A 22,956-nucleotide genomic window follows, 5' to 3' on the forward strand; every position below is an offset into this window, starting at 1 on the left:
TTTCCCAGATGACATATTTACTGAGCTTATTCACCAGATTTGAGTTTATATTAATATTTCAAAGACAGTGTTTCTTATCTTTTAACACCTATGAATTTTGAGATGTAACACTGATGCAATTAATTTTCAGGATAAACAATATTAAATGTATAAATTGACTGTGAGACATCGTTTCAAAAACATTGAAATGTAAAAAAAAACAAATTTACAATCAAAATTTATGAGTCAAGTATTTATTCATATATATATTGAATTAAATATTTTATTTTTATGCAATTAGGAAAGATGATTCATAAAATGTGCAATTAAATACAATTCACTTTTGTAAATATTAATGGCTGTCATATATATGATATATAATATACATAAATTCATGAATTAGTGAAAAATTTTGGTCAGGCTACAGGGATTGGGAAATCATAGGTTTAATGAGAACTACCCTACCTCACTCAAAAAACGTAGAAGCTAGTCCATGCTCATGTACTTTCTAGTTATGTAAAGTTGAGCGAGTCAGGTAACTTTGTGACTCACTTTTAGAAAGGAATCATAATGCCTACCTTATCTACCTCCCAGAGTTTTGAGGATCAAATGAAGTAATTACTGCTTTTAAAACTTGTCTATGATGGTAAGGAACTCATGGTGTTATTTCCAATAAACATTTTCTTAGAAGAGAAGGTTCTGGAGCTAGACTGCCCAGACTCAAATTATGGTGCCACTGCTTACTTGCTGTGTAACCTTGGGAAGTTGTTTCATCTGCATAACAGGAATAATAAAAATACCTACCTCACAGAGTCAAAGGACAGCAGCATAACATGCTTATTGCACAGTAAATACTCATTGCAGTTTTAACTATGAGATTACACACACACACACACACACACAAACGGCCAAGGAATCAAATTGTCAAGTTGAGATCTTCACTATGTGATTCTCAAAAAGAGAAAGATACTAAACAGGGTTTTCATCATCATCACTAATATTTATTGGGCACAGAGAGGAACAAGGTCCTACCCAGGTGCCTGGTAATACTGAATCCCACAACTTTTATTTAGATACTAGAGATGAAACAGAATGGGATGTCAGGTCAAAAGGCATGGAAGAAACTAAGTTTTTCTTGCTTTTAATCTTGAAAATTTTTTCCCTCACAATCTTTCAAATCAGAGTTTAAGCAGAGTAATAGAATAAATGCAGTTAAAATGATGCCAGAGATAAGGTAAACAAGACCAGGCTGGAGCAGAGGAAATAGGTGGGACAAAGGAGAGGCATTTTATAGCCACCTCCTCTACCACTTCCCTAGTCCAAGCCTCCCTCATGTCTTCCCTGAAAAATGCAATAGCCAGTTGATTGTAAGCCTTCTTGCTCCCTGTACTCATGCCTCTCCTCCCTGTACACAGTAGCTAGGCTGTGTTAAAAAACCTAACTCAAGAATGTGCCGGCCAGTTAGCTCCACTGGTGAAAGGATGTTGTAACGGGGGCTTGGGGCTGCACTTGGAGAGCTTGCTCCTTGGGAGTTGCCGGCCGGCTAAAATAAAGGCTCCCTTTTTATAATCTACTTTTCTGTGAGGACCTGTTTCCCTACTCCTGCTCCAGCATGCTAGGCTGAGTTTTAAAAAACCCAACTCAAGACGTGCTGGCCAATTAGCTCCACTGGTTAAAGCATGGTGCTAGAGGAACAGGTGTTGAACACTGGGACTTTCTAAGTGGATTTTTTCCCCTTTTTTAGGTTTTTCTCTCCTGCTTCTCATATTGCTTGGCCTTGAGGGTTTTGAACGAGCTTATAGCAGCAGGCTTGTATGTTTTTCAGTCCTTCCCTCTAATCTACAGTCCACGCCATATGAACTGCCTTGAAATATTACATTGCACATAATTTTTTGCCTATTTTTAGCCTGGATAGAATTTTTTGAAATTCTGTTCACATAACCAATTCCTCCCAAACTATTTTAAATTTCAGTAATGACTACAAAATTATGTTAGAATTTAAGGGAAATGACCCCTTAGGCATTTGGGACCTATCATAGAGACAGCACAGTGGTTCCAGCTCCATCAGCTCTGGAGTTAGGCCCCTAGGTTGGAATCCCAACTCTCATTAATAGTGACTATCAATCACTCAACTACTTGCAGCGCAGTTGAAATACAGGGTTTTTCTCACAAGGTTGTTGGGAAAAGTCATTGAAAATCATCCATCTGCAATGCTTTACACACAGTACATGTTCAACAATATTCTTTTCTTCGAAGATACATTCTATAGTTATAATTCAGTAAACATCTGGCCTACTATAAGTGTGGAAAAAAAGGCATAACTAGTTTTTACACATAATGATGCTAATTTATACTAAAAAGTTCTTAAGAACACTGTCACATATACATTAAGAATCAGTTATACCATGTAATCTGAATTACATGAAGTTGGAAATCTGAAAATAGGACTATTCCCAACTACCATTTATTTGTATAACTTTCCACTATATTTCATTTGAGTCAGCATCATCTTTATTTCAAAATAGCATTTTTATTACAAAAATGTAAAAATCCAGCAAAACCAGAAATACCAGATATATTTTCCTGGGCTTTCACATTTGTTGATTTTTATTCGCAATCTCTTTTTCAGTACAATTTACAACCTCAACCCCATTTGCAGTCTGATCATACAAGTGCTAAGAGGCAGAAAAGTCTAGAATAAATACATCAAAAAAAGAGGCAAAGCTGTGAAACTAATTTGCATGCAACAGATCTATGAGGGTGGAGGAAAGTGGGAAATTGAAAACAGAGTAGGACAAAGTAACAGAAGGTTTTAGTTGAAGTTCTTTCAGTCATCTTTGTCTTTTGCTCCATGTTTGAGGATGCGTGTGAACTCAATGTAATTGAAATTGCCCTTCTTGTCAATAGGTGCTTCTCTGTACAGCTCATCCACTTCCTCATCCGTAAACCGATCTCCCATTGTTGTCAGCAGCTCCCTCAGGTAGTCTTCCTGAATGGTGCCTGGAAGACAGCACAAAGAGGGGAGTCATGAATACTTCCTGAAACTCTAATGGTTCATTTCTAAACTAGGCCAATTTTACAAGGTATTTCAGAATACCCATATTTACATGAACTAAGGAACTAGGGAACTAAGGTAATATCTAACTATATCATTATGTTTTCCTATTATTTTTAAAGTTCTTTACTAATACTAGATTAAATCATTTAGAAGTTCAGTTAGTAGGCTATATGCTTACAAAATTAATTTGAAGCAAATGTTTCCTGGAGGAGGAAAAAACCCTGTATTTCAGTAAAAAGAAAAGAAAGAAAAAAAAAGGCAGCACGAAGGAGGGTGCAAGGTGTACATGAGGAGGTAATTTGGATGGCTGAGTACAGGGTTAATGTAAGAGGAAGGGGAAAATGAGTGCAGTAAGAAAAGTGAAAAGTTAGGCTTTACATACTTCAAAATGAGGAAAAAAAAACCACCTAAGATTTTAATCGTTCAAGTGAGTTGGTGGGATTTAAAGTCTAAGGATACTATTTAACAGATGATTCCCTCTTTGGCTTTCAGGAGGCTCAGAATCAGATTCAAAGATTAACACCACAAACTGTAGCTTTATGAACTATATCACATGTATCCTAGCTATTCTTGGTCGTACTGTCCTAGTGTAAATGATAAGTTTCCTGTTATTCATTTTTAAAAACTTTTGTATTTTACTAATCTATTTCCTAAAAAGTGTTTCATGTGGTCTGGAATAAGGCTGGGCACAAATAAACAAAGAGTACTCGCCAGTTGCTTCCTCATCAAAGCAAGCGAAAGCATTTCTGATGACATCTTCTGGGTCTGTGCCATTCAACTTCTCACCAAACATCGTGAGGAACATGGTGAAATTTATGGGCCCTGGAGCCTCATTCATCATGGCATCAAGGTAGGCATCAGTTGGATTCTTCCCTAAAAGATTCCACATTTTAACATTTTAAGAACAAGAACTAATTTCAATAAATAATTATTTTGTTATTATTATGCTCCCCAATAGATTTTTATGAGTTATAGTATCACAACATGGGAACAATTTTTCAGTTAACTTGAACTAAGAATATTTTTAAAAGACAATTTTTGACAATGTAAAGAATCTCTGGTCTGTCATTATGAAAGTGCATTCCAGGCTTAGGCTGGATGTTGTTTAGTCCCTGATACTTTCTGCAACTTGTTCTTCACTACATTGTATTATTATATCTTGAGTGTTGATGACATTAAAGATCCATCATGATCTTTTAATACTAGTTATTTAAAAAATCTAAATACATTTCTAATTGTGGTACAGTTACCCATGAACTGGTATGCCTGAAACATTTTTAGTTAGTCATGTAAGCTACAAATATTAGGCTGGTTTAGAATTGGGAGCTCATTTTGAACAATGTTATATACTATTTGGTTGCCAGACATGTCCGCAAATGCTGTTTACCCATGTTGCTCAAGGGCAGTCTTGTTTAGTACAATATTACTTGTACGATGGGGGAATCTTAGTCTCAGTTCCAACTGGTAACACTTCTCCCTCTCCTACCACAGAAATTCCCCTGGAATGGCCAGACATGGTGGGAGCAACAAAGGGCTCCTGTTTGGCTAGGCATTTGTGAGGCCCTCCTGGTGCAAAATGAGGGGTCTGGCACAGAGGGTTTGAATCCCAGTTCTGCCACTGGCTGTGTGATCTACAGGGTGGCAGCTATCTTTTTTATCGTTTGCTTTTTTTTAACCTATAAAATGGACTGGTTAAACTTGGTATATGAAAAGTCCCTTCTAATATTAAGTTTATATGATTCTCTATGAAAAGGACATTGGTAAGTTAGATATTTGTATAACAAAGCATCTCAATTTTAACCCAGTTAAATGCTGATAGTCAAATCTAGAATTATGTTTCATGTGTGAGTTTTAATTATGGGAATTTGGGTGAAATTTAAATGCTAAGTTGGCATCTGTTTTACAGCACCACAATCCTCAGTCATTATATACATTCAACATACCAACACAAAAATTAGCCCAAAATTAACCTCAAGATTCACTGAATAAGTTAGAGTGACTAAAAAGATTTACTTTTCTACCTTCAGATTTAACCCAACTCTCCTGCAGCAATTTTTCTGGGGAAAAAGTATAACCCAAGGGGTCAAAAGAACATAGACAAAAAAGACATACAGACTTTAAAAAGCACCTATGGACATATTCAAGGTGTCCGATACAATTTGTAAGATATATATATATCTCTAAAAGCATGGGGTTCTCCAATATGGAGAGCCCCAAAGCCAGCATCTTACTCTACCACCATTCATTCATCCAATAATAAACTGAGCATCTGTTATGAGCATGGTACAGGATTGGGTGTTCGATCCTTGTAAATACAACTAAGACCCTCACTTTTCCTCAGTGGCCTGCTTCAGCAGTGACCTGCCCAGAAGAGTGCACTTAAATTAGCTATTCTGAGTGTGAAAAACACTGGGACCAAAGTTACTACAAGTTAACAAAGTAGGTAAGTATCTTGATTCTCCTCTTACTCTGAATAAAGGAAACATTGTAAAATGTTAATAATTGGCAAATCTAGGTAAAGGATGGACATGTGTTCATTAATACAGTTCTTTCAACTTTTATAGGCTTAAAAATTTTCAAAATAATGTTAGGAGAAAGAATAAAAAGATAGAGGAACAAAATTGTGTTGGAAAAAAATAACAACCTCTCTCTCTGTCCTCTGGCCCTTGAACTTGCCTTTCTGACTAATTGTCAAGAACACCCCCAAGTGTGGAGCTGAACTGTACACCATTCCGGACCTGTGCCCCCTTCCCTGCCCGGTCACTCTGGCCTATTGAGAACTCCTAGACTTGCCATTCTTTTCTTTCCAAATGTAAAATCAGTGGTGACTCGGGCAGAACATGGAAACCTTCCTTCCCTTCCTTCTTTTTGAGATCATAACAACAACAAAACCATATAAGGAATAATATATTAACACCCATAAAACCAAAATAACAAAGGACAGTTTATGTTTGCCTTAAATCTTGCATCTGTACACTTTCTTTTAATTGTAGAAGAAATTACATATAAAGTCCTCTTAGGACTGCATGCACCTCTCACCCAGACACTTCTCATTCGGCCTTTGAGGCAGGAGAGGGATATTTGTATATCATACAAGAAGTAATTCATAAAATGCTGAATTATTATTTTTGGGAATTGGGCACATTAAGAAAATAAAAGTCTACCTAGGGAAGCGAGCATGTCATGCAAATCTTCCTTGTCAATGAAACCATCTCTGTTCTGATCAATCATGTTGAAGGCCTCCTTGAACTCCTGGATCTGCGACTGGTCGAACATGGCAAACACATTGGACGTTGCACGCTGGGGACGCTTCTTGGTGGTCTTGGTCTTTGCCTTTTTGCTCGACATGGTGGCTGTTTAACACTGGAGTTAAAAAGAAAAGAACATGATACAAAATTAACACACAGAAATCTGTGGCTTTCCTATACACTAACAATGAGCCAATAGAAAGAGAAATCAGGAAAACAACTCCATTCACAATTGCATCAAAAAGAATAAAATACCTACGAATAAACCTAACCAAAGAAGAGAAAGACCTATACCCTAAAAACTATAAGACACCTTAAGAGAAGTTAAAGAGGACACTAACAAATGGAAACTCATCCCATGCTCTTGGCTAGGAAGAATTAATATTGTCAAAATGGCCATCCTGCCCAAAGCAATATACAGATTTGATGCAATCCCTATCAAATTACCAACAACATTCTTCAACGAACTGGAACAAATAGTTCAAAAATTCATACGGAAACACCAAAGACCCCGAATAGCCAAAGCAATCCTGAGAAAGAAGAATAAAGTGGCGGGGATCTCACTCCCCAACTTCAAGTTCTACTACAAAGCCATAGTAATCAAGACAATTTGGTACTGGCACAAGAACAGAGCCACAGACCAGTGGAACAGATTAGAGACTCCAGACATTAACCCAAACATATATGGTCAATTAATATTCGATAAAGGAGCCATGGACATACAATGGGGAAATGACAGTCTCTTCAACAGATGGTGCTGGCAGAACTGGATAGCTACATGTAAGAGAATGAAACTGGATCACTGTCTAACCCCTTACACAAAAGTAAACTCCAAATGGATCAAAGACCTGAATGTAAGTCATGAAACCATAAAACTCTTAGAAAAAAACATAGGCAAAAATCTCTTGGATGTGAACATTAGCGACTTCTTCATGAACATATCTCCCCGGGCAAGGAAAACAAAAGCAAAAATGAACAAGTGGGACTATATCAAGCTGAAAAGCTTCTGTACAGCAAAGGACACCATCAATAGAACAAAAAGGTACCCTACAGTATGGGAGAATATTTTTGTAAATGACAGATCCGATAAAGGCTTGATATCCAAAATATATAAAGAGCTCACGCTCCTCAACAAACAAAAAGCAAATAATCCAATTAAAAAATGGGCAGAGGAGCTGAACAGACAGTTCTCCAAAGAAGAAATTCAGATGGCCAACAGACACATGAAAAGATGCTCCACATCGCTAGTTATCAGAGAAATGAAAATTAGAACCACAATTAGATATCACCTCACACCAGTAAGGATGGCTACCATCCAAAAGACAGACAACAACAAATGTTGGCGAGGTTGCGGAGAAAGGGGAACCCTCCTACACTGCTGGTGGGAATGTAAATTAGTTCAACCATTGTGGAAAGCAGTATGGAGGTACATCAAAATGCTCAAAACAGACTTACCATTTGACCCAGGAATTCCACTTCTAGGAATTTACCCTAAGGATGCAGCACTATTTACAATAGCCAAGAAATGGAAGCAACCTAAGTGTCCATCAGTAGATGAATGGATAAAGAAGATGTGGTACATATACACAATGGAATATTATTCAGCCATAAGAAGAAAACAAATCCTACCATTTGCAACAACATGGATGGAGTTAGAGGGTATTATGCTCAGTGAAATAAGCCAAGTGGAGAAAAACAAATACCAAATGATTTCACTCATCTGTGGAGTATAAGAACAAAAGAAAAACTGAAGGAACAAAACAGCAGCAGAATCACAGAACCCAAGAATGGACTAACAGTTACCAAAGGGAAAGAGACTGGGGAGAATGGGAGGGTAAGGAGGGAAAAGTGTGGGGAAGAAGAAAGGGGGTATTATGATTAGCATGTATAATGTGGGGGGTGGGGGAAAGCGGAGGGCTTTGCAACACAGAGAAGACAAGTAGTGATTCTACAACATCCTACTATGCTGATGGACAGTGACTATAATGGGGTTTGTGGGGGGGGACCTGGGGTAGGGGAGAGCCTAGTAAACATAATGTTCTTCAAAAAAATTAAAATAATTAAAGAAAAAAAAAGAAAAGAACATGAAGCAAAAAAGAATCCATGAAACAGGAAAATAACTCATTACACCTAAGTTAGTGGGTAAAAACATCTTCGTGTAGAATTATTACTTCATTTGGGTAGGAATAAATATACCCTTACACTTTATTTTCAATGTGACCATTCAATGGCTAGAAATAAAAAGCACATTTTTGAAAAAACTAAGAAATAGTATAGAAATTATTTATGCACCCCTCCCACCCAATCTCATGAGACCCATTTTATTAATTTTAAAATACATTCATAGTAGCTGACATTTATTTATAGCTTACTCTGTGTTAGGCACTGTTCTGAGTGCCTGGGGCTCCCCCAAAGAGAGCGTGGGCTCCAAAGCTGACACCTTATTTTACCTTATTTTACGAGGATCGTCCCATTTAATCCTCACAACAATCCTATGCAGCAGTACTCTTTTTAATCTCCACTTCACTACCAATACTGCCTAACTTCTCTGAGCTTTGTTTTTTCCAAAACATGGTTTGAGAACCAGGGATGCGTACTCTATCCTCAGTTGTAGAGCAAAACAGTTTCTACTTCAATGCAAGTGAGAAATAAGTGAGGTAACACACAGAGACTAGTGTAGTCACCTTATGTGCATGTTCATCATCTAAAAATCATCAGAACCTACTCTTTAATCTCACATCCCTTTTAGCTACATCATTTCCCAATTCCCTTAACAAAACTTCTAGAACAGCAGTCCAATATGCAACAGTCTACACTTTCTTCTCCCCCCAAATCATGCCTCGATTCTCTGCCACATGGCTTTGATGGCAGCTTCTCATACTTCACTGAAAGCCACCAATAAATTAAATGTCAAATAGAATGAACACTTTTCATTCCATTTTTTATTTGCAATTTTAAATAATATAAATAAATACAACACAGAAATACTACAAGCTTTGGAGTTAGAAAGTCCCCAGTTCTAATTTTAGCTCCAACATTAGAAGCTACATATAGCCTCAGAAAACCCATGCACACAAGAGTAATTTTTCAATTCAATGTCTTACTCAGTCTTTTCAACTGCACTCGAAGGTAGGCCCCACCTAAGTTAAAAAAAAAAAATCAATGGCCCTTGTGTAGTAAAGAATTTAATTTTGCCCAAAGAGAGGTCTGAGGTCTGGTTTTTATCCTCAGCTCTTGGGAAGTAATCTCACAGCCCTTGGAATGTTAGGCTGTTGGGTGTTGTATCACACCCTGTAACAGCCTAACAATGTGATCCATCATGGGCACTTTGAGTCAGCTGTTCTCAACTTGACCTCTAGAGGGACTGAGACTGAGGTCGGCCATGGAGCAGTTGACAATGTCTGTGTGACAGAGCCCCAATAAAACTTTGGATATCAAGGTGGGAGTTGACAACAGTCCATGCATCTCATCACACTTTGTTGCGAGGACGAGTCCACACTGCCGTGGGAGGAGATAACAGGGAGTTCTGCATTTGGAACCCTCCTGGACTCTGCACCTTGTGTCTCTTCCTTGGCTGATTTTCATCTGAATCCTTTTATTGTAATAAACCATAACCACGGGTTTAACAACTTTCACTGAGTTCTGTGTCTTAGCAAATTATCCAACCTGAGGGTCATTTTGGGGACCCAAATTTGCAAATGATGTCAGAAGTGAGGATGGTCCTGAGGACTGTTCTCTAACTCTGTACCCCCTTGTATAAAAGCAGATGAGTAGCTGGGGTGGAGCAAGAATTTTGGACCTGGGTCTCTAGGACTTCTTCCGGTCTTGGACTTTTAATCTACATTGTTTACTTTTCTTTCTTTAATCTAAAAACATCCCATCAGGATACTGGATTAGTGGTGTAGTTTTGAAATACACAAGCCTTAGAGTCCTTACTGAAACATTCCAACTCCCCCCCTTTCCCATGTACTTGTTCTGAATAAATGTTCATTTTCTTCTCCTTCCTGTAACTTAGCTTGTTATCTGACCTTAGTTATACTGAAGGTTAAATCAGAGACATAATTTGGTTAACTAGCAAGGCATGACTACAGTTTAATTATTGTTCACATTCCAAAACTGCTGGATTAAAATTCTTTCTCATGCTGGAAATTTTACGATTCTGTTTCTTCAAGATATAATAGGTATAAAAGACTGTTAATCTGAAGGCAAGAGTTAATTCTATCTCAGTATCAGCAAATTATGTTTGTAATAAAATCCTTTAGAAAAACCTCCTAAAGAGTATATCTTTAAAAATAAGATCAGTCAATTGTATCACATTAAGCTTACACCTGACCCAAAAGTGTATTACAATTAAACATTTCTGTAGTTGGAGTTCTCCAAAAGGTGCGTCAATATGGGATTAAACACACAAGGATTTTTTTGTTAGGGGAAATGGCTGTGAGAGAGAATGGGGAGGTAGCCTGGCAAGGCTAGAAAAGCCATTAGGTGAGGCAAGTCAGACACCCAACCTCAACAAGCAAAGGAAATGGAAGGAAAGCAGGAGCAAGACAATCAAGAGCAATTCACTTAATTGGCCCTAATCAAAGTATGTTGCAGAGCAGACAGAGGCTCAATATATAGTGTAACACCATTATTCCTCAAAAAATTTTTTCTCGGTACTTCATTTACAAACATTGCATGTTTATATATTTATGTGGGATCTATAAAAACTACACACATACACCCAAAATAAAGTATCAGCTAAAAAGTAAGGCAAAGTTGTAGCAAAACAATCAATCTGAAGAGAACTCTGGCTCCAAAAGAAACTACTGTCCTCTTTCTCCTCACCTTCTGAACTAGGTATCTCAGCTTTCTTCTCTTACTTCCCACTCACTTTCAATCCATTACAATCTAGCTTTCTTTACTGCAACTGCTTTCAAATTGCCAAATCCAATCTAAATCTCCTTGGACCACTTTGCTATACTTGACAACATTTTCTTCAGAGCCTCCCCAACTCTTGGCCTTGGTGAACAATAACAGCAAAAATGATGGTTCCCCAATGGAAGGAGAGCACAAGGTCCCCAACCTCAAAAACCTTACACTCTAGTGAAAGACACCCCTACTCATTATATTGGAAAGACTGGTTTCTGTAAAATGGTGTATGCAGGTTGGTGATACCAATTTACTCTCTCTCAGTTCACCTACTTTTCCTATGTACTGGCTTCCTCCATATTCTTGTTAGGTTTTTCTCTCTTCCACTCACTTAAATATTCACGTTTCCCTGTATTCTAACAGTCCATGGATTATAAAAGTTCTTTTCACTTCTCTCTCTTCCTGGATGATCTCATCAACTCTCACTGTTCTGATAACACCTACGACTTCCAAGTCTTCCTCTAAGCCTGTCCTTTCTCTTGAACTGCGGACTCAAATATCCAACTGTTTGTGAAAGGCACCCATTGGGAAACCCTCAGACACTCATAATCAACATGTTGAGAAACGAATTCATTATCTTCCCCCTCCTAAACTTTCTCATCTTTTGTTTTCTCAGTTAATGGCACCATCATTTACCAACTCACCAAGCCAGAAACGTAGGAGTCATTCCTGACTCAATCCTCTCCCTGATGAATCAAGCCCTGCCTCTTAAGTATTTCTCAGATTTGCTCATCTTCTTCATTCTTCCGCCCCTTCATAATGCAACCTAAAGTATCTAAAACATGAATATAACCATATTATTCCCTTTTTAAAATTCTTCTTTGGCTTTCCACTGCCTATAAGACAAAGTACAAACTCTTGAGCACGGTACACAAGGTTCTCCTTTCCCTACTCCAGCCACTCTCTCCCTTCACTTTTCCTCCAGCAACACCAAGCTGTTTGTACGTGCTTGAGGCACCATGCAGTTTCCTACTCTGTGTACTTTTAATCTTGATGTTTTTCTAGCCCCAAAGTCCCTAGGACCAGTGACAGAATTAAAGTCTGATCAACTTACAGCTGCTACAATTTTTTGAGTAACTCATGTGCTAGGCACATTATGTTCATTAAATTTAACATGCCTGCTTTACAAATGAAGATACTAAAGATCAAAGATAGTAAATAACCTGCCCAAGGAAACCTACTGGCACAGCTGGGATTCAAACCCCATTTGTTGTGGGATTAATACATAAATCAAGTAATACAGAAATCAAATGTACAAATACATATGAGTTGATTGTTTTTCCTACAACTCTTGATGCGTGATCAAAAATAAAATGATTAGAGCCAAAACAGTTCCTACAACTCCTGACCGCCCTCACATGGTTTCGGTATCCTTGAGTGTCACACCCTAGGGCGAGACTCAAGGTCAGATAATGATTATGTGTTGATCCCCCTACTCAGAATTCTTTAGATGTTTAAGTTCATTTGCTCAATAAATATGAGGAGTGCCTTTTCAGCATTATTCTTGTGCTGTGATGTCTTGAGTACCCTGGCTAGCATTTCAAATCTTCAGCATTCCGTCGCATTCCCTCCAAATCTGCAGGTCAGAGGCAGGGGGGAGCTGACATTTGTTAAAGGTTATTTCTATTTCTATTATTTTCTACTTTGTTCTAAATGTTCTTCTAATTATTTTGAGTTTACCACAAGAAGTTTTTGAAACTTGCAATATAATCTAACATTGATTTCTGAGCAGCTACTTTCCTCTAAATTCAAATCCTAGACAAACTGAATTTTTAAGTAAACTCAAACTGTATTGGGGAAACCAATGTACAGAACAGAACTGCACAGTGGTACGAGAAGAGAATAAAGTATGAATGGCACTCCCTGGAATTGTGCAATGTGGCACTCCTGGTTTGGGTTTAATCAAGTGGCAATATTTGCTATCAGTTGTGGTCTTGATTTGACAAATAGGTAAAGGCTTGAAACGTTTGTCTAGAACTGTCAAATTAATGTTTAACCTATAAATGTTAAAGAAGAAAACACCAAGCCCACCCTTAAACTATAGCTACCTGCAATACTGATGTGCAAATCAAAACATGGGCACCATAACCAGTAAGCAGAAATTACTAGTGAACTTCATCCAGCCTATGGCTTTATTGGAAGCCTGAGAAAGATGTTCACAGAGCATATTCTGTCAGCACCCATGACTTCCTTGACATTCCTTTGAGGATTCTCCCTTTAAGTATCTTAAGTCACCTAGTTGCTGTCACCATATGGCAAGTAAACATGGCTCTCACAGCAGAGCCTTCTGGTTTCAATAGTCAAACAAACTACCTGGATGGGGCCCAGGAACCTGTATTTTTTTTTGGAACCTGTATTTTTTAAAATGCACCCGGTGACCCCAAGGTTCTGTGAAGCTTAATCAGTGAGTTAACCACTTAGAAGGCACTGGCTGTTTATGAATTTAGTTCCCTTTATTTTCAAACTTGGTCTTTATGGTGTAATGGTGATGCTGGAGACCTGGATTCTAATTCCAGCTCTGTCATCACAAGCTGTATGACCTTTGGTCATTTTCGCTTCCTTGAGCCTCATCTTCCTGATCTATAAAATAAAAGAGGCAAGTCAAAAGTCACAAACCGGCAGCTACAAACCACCAGCAGTCTGCAGGAGGCCTCTTTAGTCCCCCAGGGATTACTTTTTTAAGTAACTGAATTCATTTGCCAACATTTAACTCATTATTTTACCTTAATAAACACAGATTTCACATGTACTGACAAGCTGTATAAGGAATCATCTGACCAGCATTCCTAAATCCCTGTAGATAAGGAGTATTCAGTGAGCAGTCCCCACTTCTCCCTACATCTGCCAGTCACAGCTTATTTACTATGTCACCATGTGGCCTCTGAGAGCATGAGTTTGTTCTTTAGCTATGGTGGCAGCCAGGCTTCAAAGGGCCCTTCAACACATCTCATGTCCTGGTACAGTCCCCTCCAACAGTGAAGGGGGTTGATTTGTGAGATCACAGGGGAGGGGAAATCATTTTCCTCCTACCCTTCTGTGTTCTCAGCTGACCCCTCTGTAATAATAGGTCAACAAGAGAAAAATAAAGTTTATTAACATATATACCTCTTGTATACATGGGAGATAGAGGAAAAAAAGCCAGCTCTCGGAAGGGGCTTAGAACTCCAGCTTCAACATCATCTCCAGCTGAAGACAAAGGAAAAGAGGAGGAGGGACTAGTTATGGAAGGTTACCAGGAAAAGCAGTAAACAAAGGTTCGGCCTGTCAGGCAGATCAACACAGGACCTTTTCCATTGATAAGAGTCTAAAGTTGCCTCCGAAGAGTAACCTTTGTCCTTCCTGATAGACAGGGAACGGACAGCTCTGGAAATTTATATCCTGCTCTTATGCAAATAGGGGGAAGGCAGAGAGCTTTTCTTGTACCATCAGCTTCTTCTCAGTTGCCTTCAGCTCAAAATAATCATTATGCCTAAGTGGCATATGTTGGGCTGACATTCTGCTACCTTTCATAACCAATAGATTATTGTGAAAATGATGGTCTATGACCGTCATAGCAGACATTGCTGCTTCTGCTCTGCTTCCTCTGGGCTCACTCAATCGTAGGGAAACCAGCACCAGGTTGCCAGGCACTACACAACCCTACGGAGAGGTTCACATGGCAGGGAACTGAGGCCTTCTGCCAAAAGCAAGCACCAACTTGCCAGTCCGGTGAGTCAGCTATGTGGAAGGCAGATCTTCCTTCAAATGACTACAAACCTGGCTGACTTCAGGACTGCAACCTCTTGAACCCCTGAGCCAGAACAACCTAACTAAGCTGCCCTGGAATTCCTGACCCTCAGAAACTATTGTTTTAAGCTGTCAACCTCTGGGGTAATTTGTTATAGAGTAATAAAACCCTAATAAAACTAAAAAAGCCACTGTGTTTCCTTGGTCTCCTTTAACATTAAAATAGGCAATGCCTTTCAGAATTTTAGCCACAGAATTTTTAAAAGTTCAAAGGGGACAGCCAAGTTTGCACTGGATAGGGAATTTTCTATTCCTGCTTAGAAAATGTTAATTCCTTCTATTTGGTTTCTCTCCAGGTTCAGTGGGTTCCTCTTTTAACTGCGAGAGTTACCCTTCCTCAACATTCCAGTCATCACTATCCTATGTTGCTTCCTAAGCATATTTGTAAGTTCTTGCTTCTTAACTGGAATTTCCTTCAAAGCTCTGTCCTTGAATGACTGTTTTTCTTAAGTACTCATCAAAAAACTAGCAGTATATAGTAAATCACTCATAAAAGAGGTAATTGGGGAGAAAGAAGCAGCTGGTTTGTGAGGCAAAGGGATGACAGAGTTCACTGTAGAAGAGATGCACAAGGGCAGGATGGCCAGGAAGCCTCCTTGAGCAAGGCCTCCTGACAGCAGAGGTGCAAGGTGAGGCCTGAGAGTCCATGAACACAAAGAAGCAGAAACCAGTACTTGGGCTAAAACAGTGAGGTAATTTTTGATTCAGTTCTCATCTTCACCAACATCTATTAGAATCTTTAGAAATTTCTCATGGATTCCCACAGCCATTACTGTAGTCAAGATTAATGTCTGCGCTAATTGGGAGGATCCAATGACTGGCTACATACATGAACAACAGGCTGAAAACAGCAATCATAAAGAGAATTTAGTATATAATCAAGTTAATACTTCACAAAATTAACCTAACATACTTAATGACAATTCATTGGTTTTATGTTGCATAATAGGCAAGTATGTAATCAGTTCCATAAATTATTCCTTTTTCCAAGCGAAACTCAATTTTTACAGCGTCTCTCTTACATGTTAAGATTTCCCCATAGTTTATGTAGTTTAATATTTACCACATACATTATACTGCTGACATTTCTTTATTATGGGTTATATGATCATCCCATTTGGCAGTAAACTTTCCATCCTTTTAACTCCCATATCATTTTGTTTTATTGCAGTGAAATTAACATACGGTGACATATACAGACCTTAAAAGTGAGTTTTTATACATGTAAACACTCATTTAACCACCACTCCAATCAAGTTACAAATGTTAACATTATTCCAGAAAGTTCCCTCTAAGCCAATCATCATCTCCCATAGCCAACCATGCTCAGATTCCATCACTGTTTTATCTTTGAAATTCTTGTAAATGAAATTTGCAGTATAATCTCGAAGCTGCCTGACTTCTTTCACTCAATATAATATTTTTGAGATTCATCTATCTTGTTTTTATTAGTGGTTCATTCTTTTTTACTGCCCAGTACTCCCCTGCCATGACACTTAACTTATGCATTTTTATGGCATTTAGCCTTTCTACCTTGGATTGCAGGGTCTAGTGGAGTGCCTTAAACATGACAGGTGCTCATTAAACACTAGTTAAGCAAATATGTACATATGCTTTTTTTCCTATCACAAACACAATTACATATACATATGGTCATTATAAGGTAGGTCCTGGAACTGACTCTGAAAATAAGTCTTTTCTCTATGGTCTACCCATTGTTCAGCATAAACTCCACTTTTGTTAAGAGATTCTTAACAAAACTTACTAGCCACCTACTGTTCCATACCTGGAAGAAACAATACTAATAATAGCCAATAGAGTGCTACATATGTGCTAGGCACTGGTCTAAGCATTTCACATGTATTAACATATTTAATCTTCATAACAATTTATGAAATAGGTAGCTATTATTCCCATTTCTTAGGTGAGAAAATTAGGGCAAAGAGAATAAACCATTTGTCTGCAGCCACAGAGCTAAAAAATGGTAGCACTTAGATCCAGGATCTATACTCAGGAAGTAGTTCCAGAGTTTGTCCCACTAGCCCCTAGTATGCCACATACTGGCAGCTGAAATTCTTCACGATGAAAATGTGGACAGCTAGTTGGGGGAACAATCAATGCCTCTACACAGTTATGGGCAGAATGAGGAGGAAAGACCCCAATCAAAGTTGCTGGCAATGAAAATCATCCCTAGATATCTGGTGTCTCTGAATCCTGGGAGAAAGAGAACCAGTCCCATTTAGGAGCTCTACATCCTCTCACCTTTCCTAAACCTTCACCTGGGGAATCTGTCCCTCAGAAGTTGCAGTTCATCTTGTCCAAACTCAGTTTCATTAGAGCATAAATGATTATCAAGTCAGCCATTATAGAAGTTGTTCCATTCAACAGAGTCTGAGCAAACAAAAGCTGTGCACTAGTTAGGAAGTCCAGGAGGGTCCACCTATCGCTTACAGAGAAAATGGGTGGCACCATGGGAATCCCTCAGGTGACCTCGGGCAAATGGTCTCACCTCTCTGGGTTTCGGTTTCCTCGATTATAAAATGAAAGACATTTATAACGATAACTATAACAAAGATAATGTTTCACAATTTATAAGGTTTTTTTAAATTCTAAAACGCTATGATTCTTCTCTTACTAATGGACTAACCAACCCTCTAACCACCACTTCCTTCCTAGTCTTCCCTTAATAAAGAATCCAAAATGCCTGCCTAGTGCCTCTTACATAATCTTTTATTTCTTGGTCAAGTTTTCAAGACATCCATTAAAAGGCCTCACTTATCTACCTACCTACCTTTATTTCAAACAGTTATTCATTATAGCTCTGTTCCATTCAGGGTGGTCTCCCCGCTGTCTATCTCCTTTTCACAGGACACAATTCCCACCTTTCGTTCTTCTAACCGCCTACCACAAACACAGCCATAAATACTTTTCTCCCGCCTAGGCCTGAATTCAGGGCCTCCAATGAGATCACGATTTTTTTCATTCAAAAACCCTTTCTTGATTTTTGTTGTCCTTCTCTTCCACCAACACAAATGAACTAAACCTTTACAAGATGCAAGAGCTAGTAAGAGTTACAGCTCGTTTGGAAAGCATGATATTTTAGCCTATACCAATCATGCAGTCCGGTACCGGTTCTCTAGCAGTTTCTTTGGACACTTCATCTAAGGCAAGAACCAGGCATCTACGAGGCATCCAGCACTCTGTGGGGCACAGAGCAGGCGGGCAATACCCTAAGCGCCCGACGCGCCCGCGAGGGCAGGCGCGGGCAGCGAGGCAGCCGAGCGGCCCGCGCGGCACCAGGTTGGGCAGTCATCCCCGCGACGCAGGGCCGGTGGGCGCGCCGCCGGGACCCGGACCCTCTTCCAGCAGAGCGTCTCCCCAGCCCGGCTTCACGGCCCTGCCGCTGCCCGGAGCCTCCTCGCTGACCCTGCTCGCCCAACCTGACAGGCCCGCATTCCCCGGCGCCCCGCACCGCTGCCGCCTGGGGTGGGAGGGGAGCAGGAACTGGGGCTGCTGGGGGGTGCCGCGCGCCACTCACCGCCACCGGACACAAGAACTCGGGCTGTTCTGCGCGAGAAGACGAGCGAGCGCGATGAGCGCTGGGCTGTGGCGCGGCGCTGACGGCTTCCGGCACTTCCGGCCGCGGGAGGAGGACCGGAAGGCGCGGTCGGACCCAGCTCCGGCTGGGGCGGTGGGAGAGGAGTTCTCGCTCGGGACGGGGCGAGGCCGCTCTGCCTGCCGAGGGGCGGGCCTGGGGCCGACGCTCACAGCCCGGGCTTTCGCGGCCTCCTTCAGGCGGCGGCGCGACCCGGCCTCCTCCCCCGCGGGGTTCCGCGGCCCTTCCGCATTCCCGGGCGGCCGGACGCCGGGCTCGGCGGGGAATTTGACCCGGGGCGGGGCGCGACCCTTCAGGGCCTGGGGACCCGCGGCGCCGGAAGCCGCCCACCGGTGGCTGCCGGAGGTGGTTAAGCACAGCCAGTCTACGTACATTGGAACTTCGGCTGAAACCAGTAATTTTTTTGGAGTACGCCCCACGGAATACTGCGACGGTAAGGGGGCGGCGGCCAGGCGGACTCCTGCCTGCTGGAAAACCCTCTTTCTGAACTGCACTCCAGAGCGAGTTACGTCATTTACCCCACTCCGCCTTCAAATTATAAAGTTTACGGCCTTACCAAGTCAGCGCCAGCCTATGACTGTGTCATTCCCCTTTGAACCACAAGAAAGTTGTCCTCAAATTATCTGCTTTCCTTTGGGTCACTAAAGAGATGACAGGACCCGACGCGCACACATACATGCAAACGCATGCAGCATATAATGCTTTTGGTCGAAACGAAACCAGAAAGCTACATTATTCAGGTTTTGTTCTACATATTGTTTGTGGCTATAACCTTCAGTTCCCTTGCTTTGGAATAAAATAGATGCATACCCTATTTCTGGATAATGGAGGATAGTCAACTTAATAGCAAACCTTTTATTGAGCACTTTTGATTGCCTCAATGTGTGCCCGATGCTGGGGAGATGAATAATTTCGTTTTATATTCTAGAAATCTGATCAGAAATTTGTAATTCTTTAATCAGATATTCCTAGATGATAGGAACCTTGTAGTGCTCAACAGCCACAAGTGTGGCTAGTGTGATTATTGGACAGCAAGAGGGCATTTCCATCATCACAGTATTATGTTCTACTGGATAGCACTGTCCTAAAAAGTAATTCTAAGGTATATTTTTCTCTCTAGATTAGAAAAACTTGCAATGGCATACACAAAGGTAATTGTGGTCATTAAAGAGAATGGGTAAAAGGGGAACGTACTCAAAACTCAAAACATGATATAGGGACTTGAGAATTCAAGAGCAAGTGGAAATGGTTAAGCAGCACTGGGGAAACTGAGCATTTCTTCCATGTGGAATTAACTCCAGCAATGCCTTTAAGAGCAGCAAAGACAAAAACAAGGTTTCAGGGAAATGAAACTACTTAAGGGGTACCTAGAAAGACACAGGCAAGTCTGGCATATTGGACCTATTCAGGAAATCTAAGGTGAAATATTTGAGCATCTACTTGGTATCAGGAAACTGACCGGCATTTATATATATATATATATTCTCAATCTTCATTAACAACCCTTTGATATAATAAAATTCTAGTTTGAGATAATTTAGTATCAAACAACTGTGGACCTTTCTTCAAACCTTTCCCTCTAACTTAATCTCTAACTTCCATTAAACTCATCACTTAGCCTTCTCTTTTCAAAGGGAGAATTATCCATTTCTATTTTTCTAAGGATAACTCTACAACATATGATCTAGGTTCCATTCCCTTCGTACTGCCTGTATGTGATTTGTTTCACTAATTATTTTCTTCTAGTTTGTCTTCTTCTCTGGTCTACAAACAGGTTGTAAAGACAGGCCCTTTGATCATGCCTTTCCTTCAAGGATCTCTTTACTGCCAAACTTCAGACCCCATGCTGGGTAAACAGAACCAAAATAACTATTTGAATACTTATTCTGTGCACAACTACTCAGCTTTAGTGTTCATAATTTTCACAACAAACATGGAGGGTACAGTCCTGTTTTACAGGTGCAGAAACTGACATTTAAGAGTGACTGGCCCAGGGACACAAAGCTAGTTAAGTAACAATTCATTCAACCAAGTCTGGCTTTAAAATTCAGACTGTCTTATTAGTCACAAAAAATGCTGCTTTGTATCTTAATAGATTATGTGCCTACTATGAACCAATAGCATTACTTCCCTTTTACATATGAGTAATAGTTGAGAGAGGTTTGACAACTTAAGGTTGTAAAGCCATGATGTAGCAAAAGTAGGATTCAAGGGCAGGCTGGCCTGACTCCCAAACCTAGGCATTGTCTACTACCTCATGCTGCACTACAGATTCTGCAATCAAAACACTACCTACCAACTCTTTTAACAGAGGTGACCAATGACTTGCCAAACCTAATGGCTTCATTTAATCTTTCCTATATTGAATCTTCTGGGGTTTAGCACTATTGACTACCCTCCCCATTCTTGAAACTACTCACTTGGTTTCCATAATACTGTTTTGGTGGCTCTATCTACTTCTCCACACCCTTTCTCTCTGTCTTACCCTACTTACAATTCATCTGCACATCCCTAGATCATCTGTTACACCTCTTGCTCTCCTTTCTCTCCTCTTGCCTTGTAGAAAATGGCTGCCTTTCCTTTTCAGACTTTGTTTTTACTTGTCTCATATAGTCTGGCCTTCCTCCCTTTTTCCCAGTAGCACTCAACAATTCCTGCTCTCAAGTCTTGGGCCATTGATCAAATAAAATCTGGGCCCTTGGAGTCCAAATGACAGCATAATCTTAAGCAGATATTTAAGGATGCTGCCCATACTGGGTTGGTTTCATCAAACTTTTGTTAAATGGTTTGTTTCAAGTATTACTTTCATCAAGGAGACTTTTTTTCAGTCAAATCCACTGTTGAAATAGATGCTTTACTTTTTTTTTGATATCGTTAATGTACAATTACTTGAACAACATTTAGATGCTTTACTTTTTATTGGCAGTCATCTTTGCTTAAGCAAAGCCTAGTTACTTTGTAGAGAATGTTATTTCTAAATTAGGAGACATTTCATTCAGGGGAAATGAAAGACTGGTTTTTGAGCAGAAATGGAAATGGGGATACTACCTGAGGTAACTTTAGTAGATGAAACAACTTTTTTCCTGCAGTGAAAACAATGTTATTTGTTCTTCATTGAAAATTTGTTAACAAAGCAGAAATGATTTTTTTTCCCGGTTGAAATGGAAATTCAAAGCAACAAATAAGATTTTAACATTAGGGCTATAAAGTACTTGGCTTAAACCACTGAATGAAATTCAGGAACACATAAAAGGCAAAGAGTTAAGGTAGGTGCTAAGACTCTAATCTTGAAGAGGCAAAACCAGTCTTCTTACTAGCCCTACTCCTGGTTCTATAAAGCTGGCTGCACGTGGATAAAGCAACCAGCTCACCTATCACATTGAGTGCAAAGGTCTGCTGCCTTGAAGGCACTTAGTAATTGTTTAGTGAATGAGGTAATGGTTTTGTCCAAGTATAGTTTTGTTAATAGTAGCAGGAAACATTAAGTTATTAGAGTAATTGTCAATTACTCATCTTTGTAGGCTAATTGTCAACTCTCTTCAACCAACTTTATTCCCCAATATTTCAAGACCTTTCTTAAACTCATGAATCTCTGAGCCAGACTTTTGAAGCCTGAAGTAAATGACACTGTCTCCCACTTCCTGATTAACTCTGAAATGATCCTGCATTTCTACGAACAGCAGAAGTTATTTTTAGGATTAAAATAATGATATCACTTTCCTAGGCATGTAGCTTCAGCTGTTTTGACTGTGGGCAGATCAGGAATGTCCAAAATTCACACATGGACTCATGGTGAATCTCTGCATAAACAAACATGGTATTTAACAGAGTTGTTGTATTTAAAAAACTACATAAACCAAAAAATACTGTGTTGTATTTCCAACACTTTGAAATACAATACAAAAAAAAATCTAGGTTTTTTTTGGTAGAAGCATTCCACAGAATCCTTGGGGCTTAAGTAATTTTAAAAATTAGGACAAATTAAAATTATACTCAGTGTCCTGGTCTAATTTTAAATGACATGAAGTGACCTACAAATGCTTAGAACAGATGAGGTATGTTGATAAGTATGTTAAATTTAAGGATTTAGAAATACCAAAGCTATCATGTATATGTAAGTCCTATAGGAAATTATTTTTAAAATTGGAAGATGAAGTGTAGGAAACCTGATTAAGGCAGTTAAAATTGGATTTTTTGGGGAGAGGGAGGAATGAAAAACAAAGGAGACAGGATTGTTAGGAAAACTGGGACGAGTAGAGAAGTCACAACCATATCATTTTCTAGGATTTGCCTCATCTGCCTTTAGAAGAGGCAGCTAAAACACAAGCCAATTTTGGTAAATAAAAAGTTTTAAACGA

At 39.6% G+C, this 22,956-nt stretch overlaps 1 protein-coding gene across 1 annotated transcript; it reads right to left on the minus strand.

Moving 5' to 3' along the window:
* Positions 1 to 958: 958 nt before the first annotated feature.
* Positions 959 to 18,665, minus strand: LOC118922759 (myosin regulatory light chain 12B). The gene is made up of 4 exons (XM_036905854.2): positions 18,521 to 18,665; positions 6,202 to 6,400; positions 3,749 to 3,910; positions 959 to 2,979 (listed from the first exon to the last, which is right to left on the minus strand). Exons 2-4 carry the CDS (start codon positions 6,383 to 6,385, stop codon positions 2,807 to 2,809), a joined length of 519 nt encoding a protein of 172 aa, XP_036761749.1. The 5' UTR covers positions 6,386 to 6,400; positions 18,521 to 18,665; the 3' UTR covers positions 959 to 2,806.
* Between the last annotated feature and the right edge of the window lie 4,291 nt (positions 18,666 to 22,956).

The sequence above is a fragment of the Manis pentadactyla genome, chromosome 6, assembly GCF_030020395.1.
Source record: "Manis pentadactyla isolate mManPen7 chromosome 6, mManPen7.hap1, whole genome shotgun sequence".
Classification (NCBI taxonomy): Eukaryota; Metazoa; Chordata; class Mammalia; order Pholidota; family Manidae; genus Manis; species Manis pentadactyla.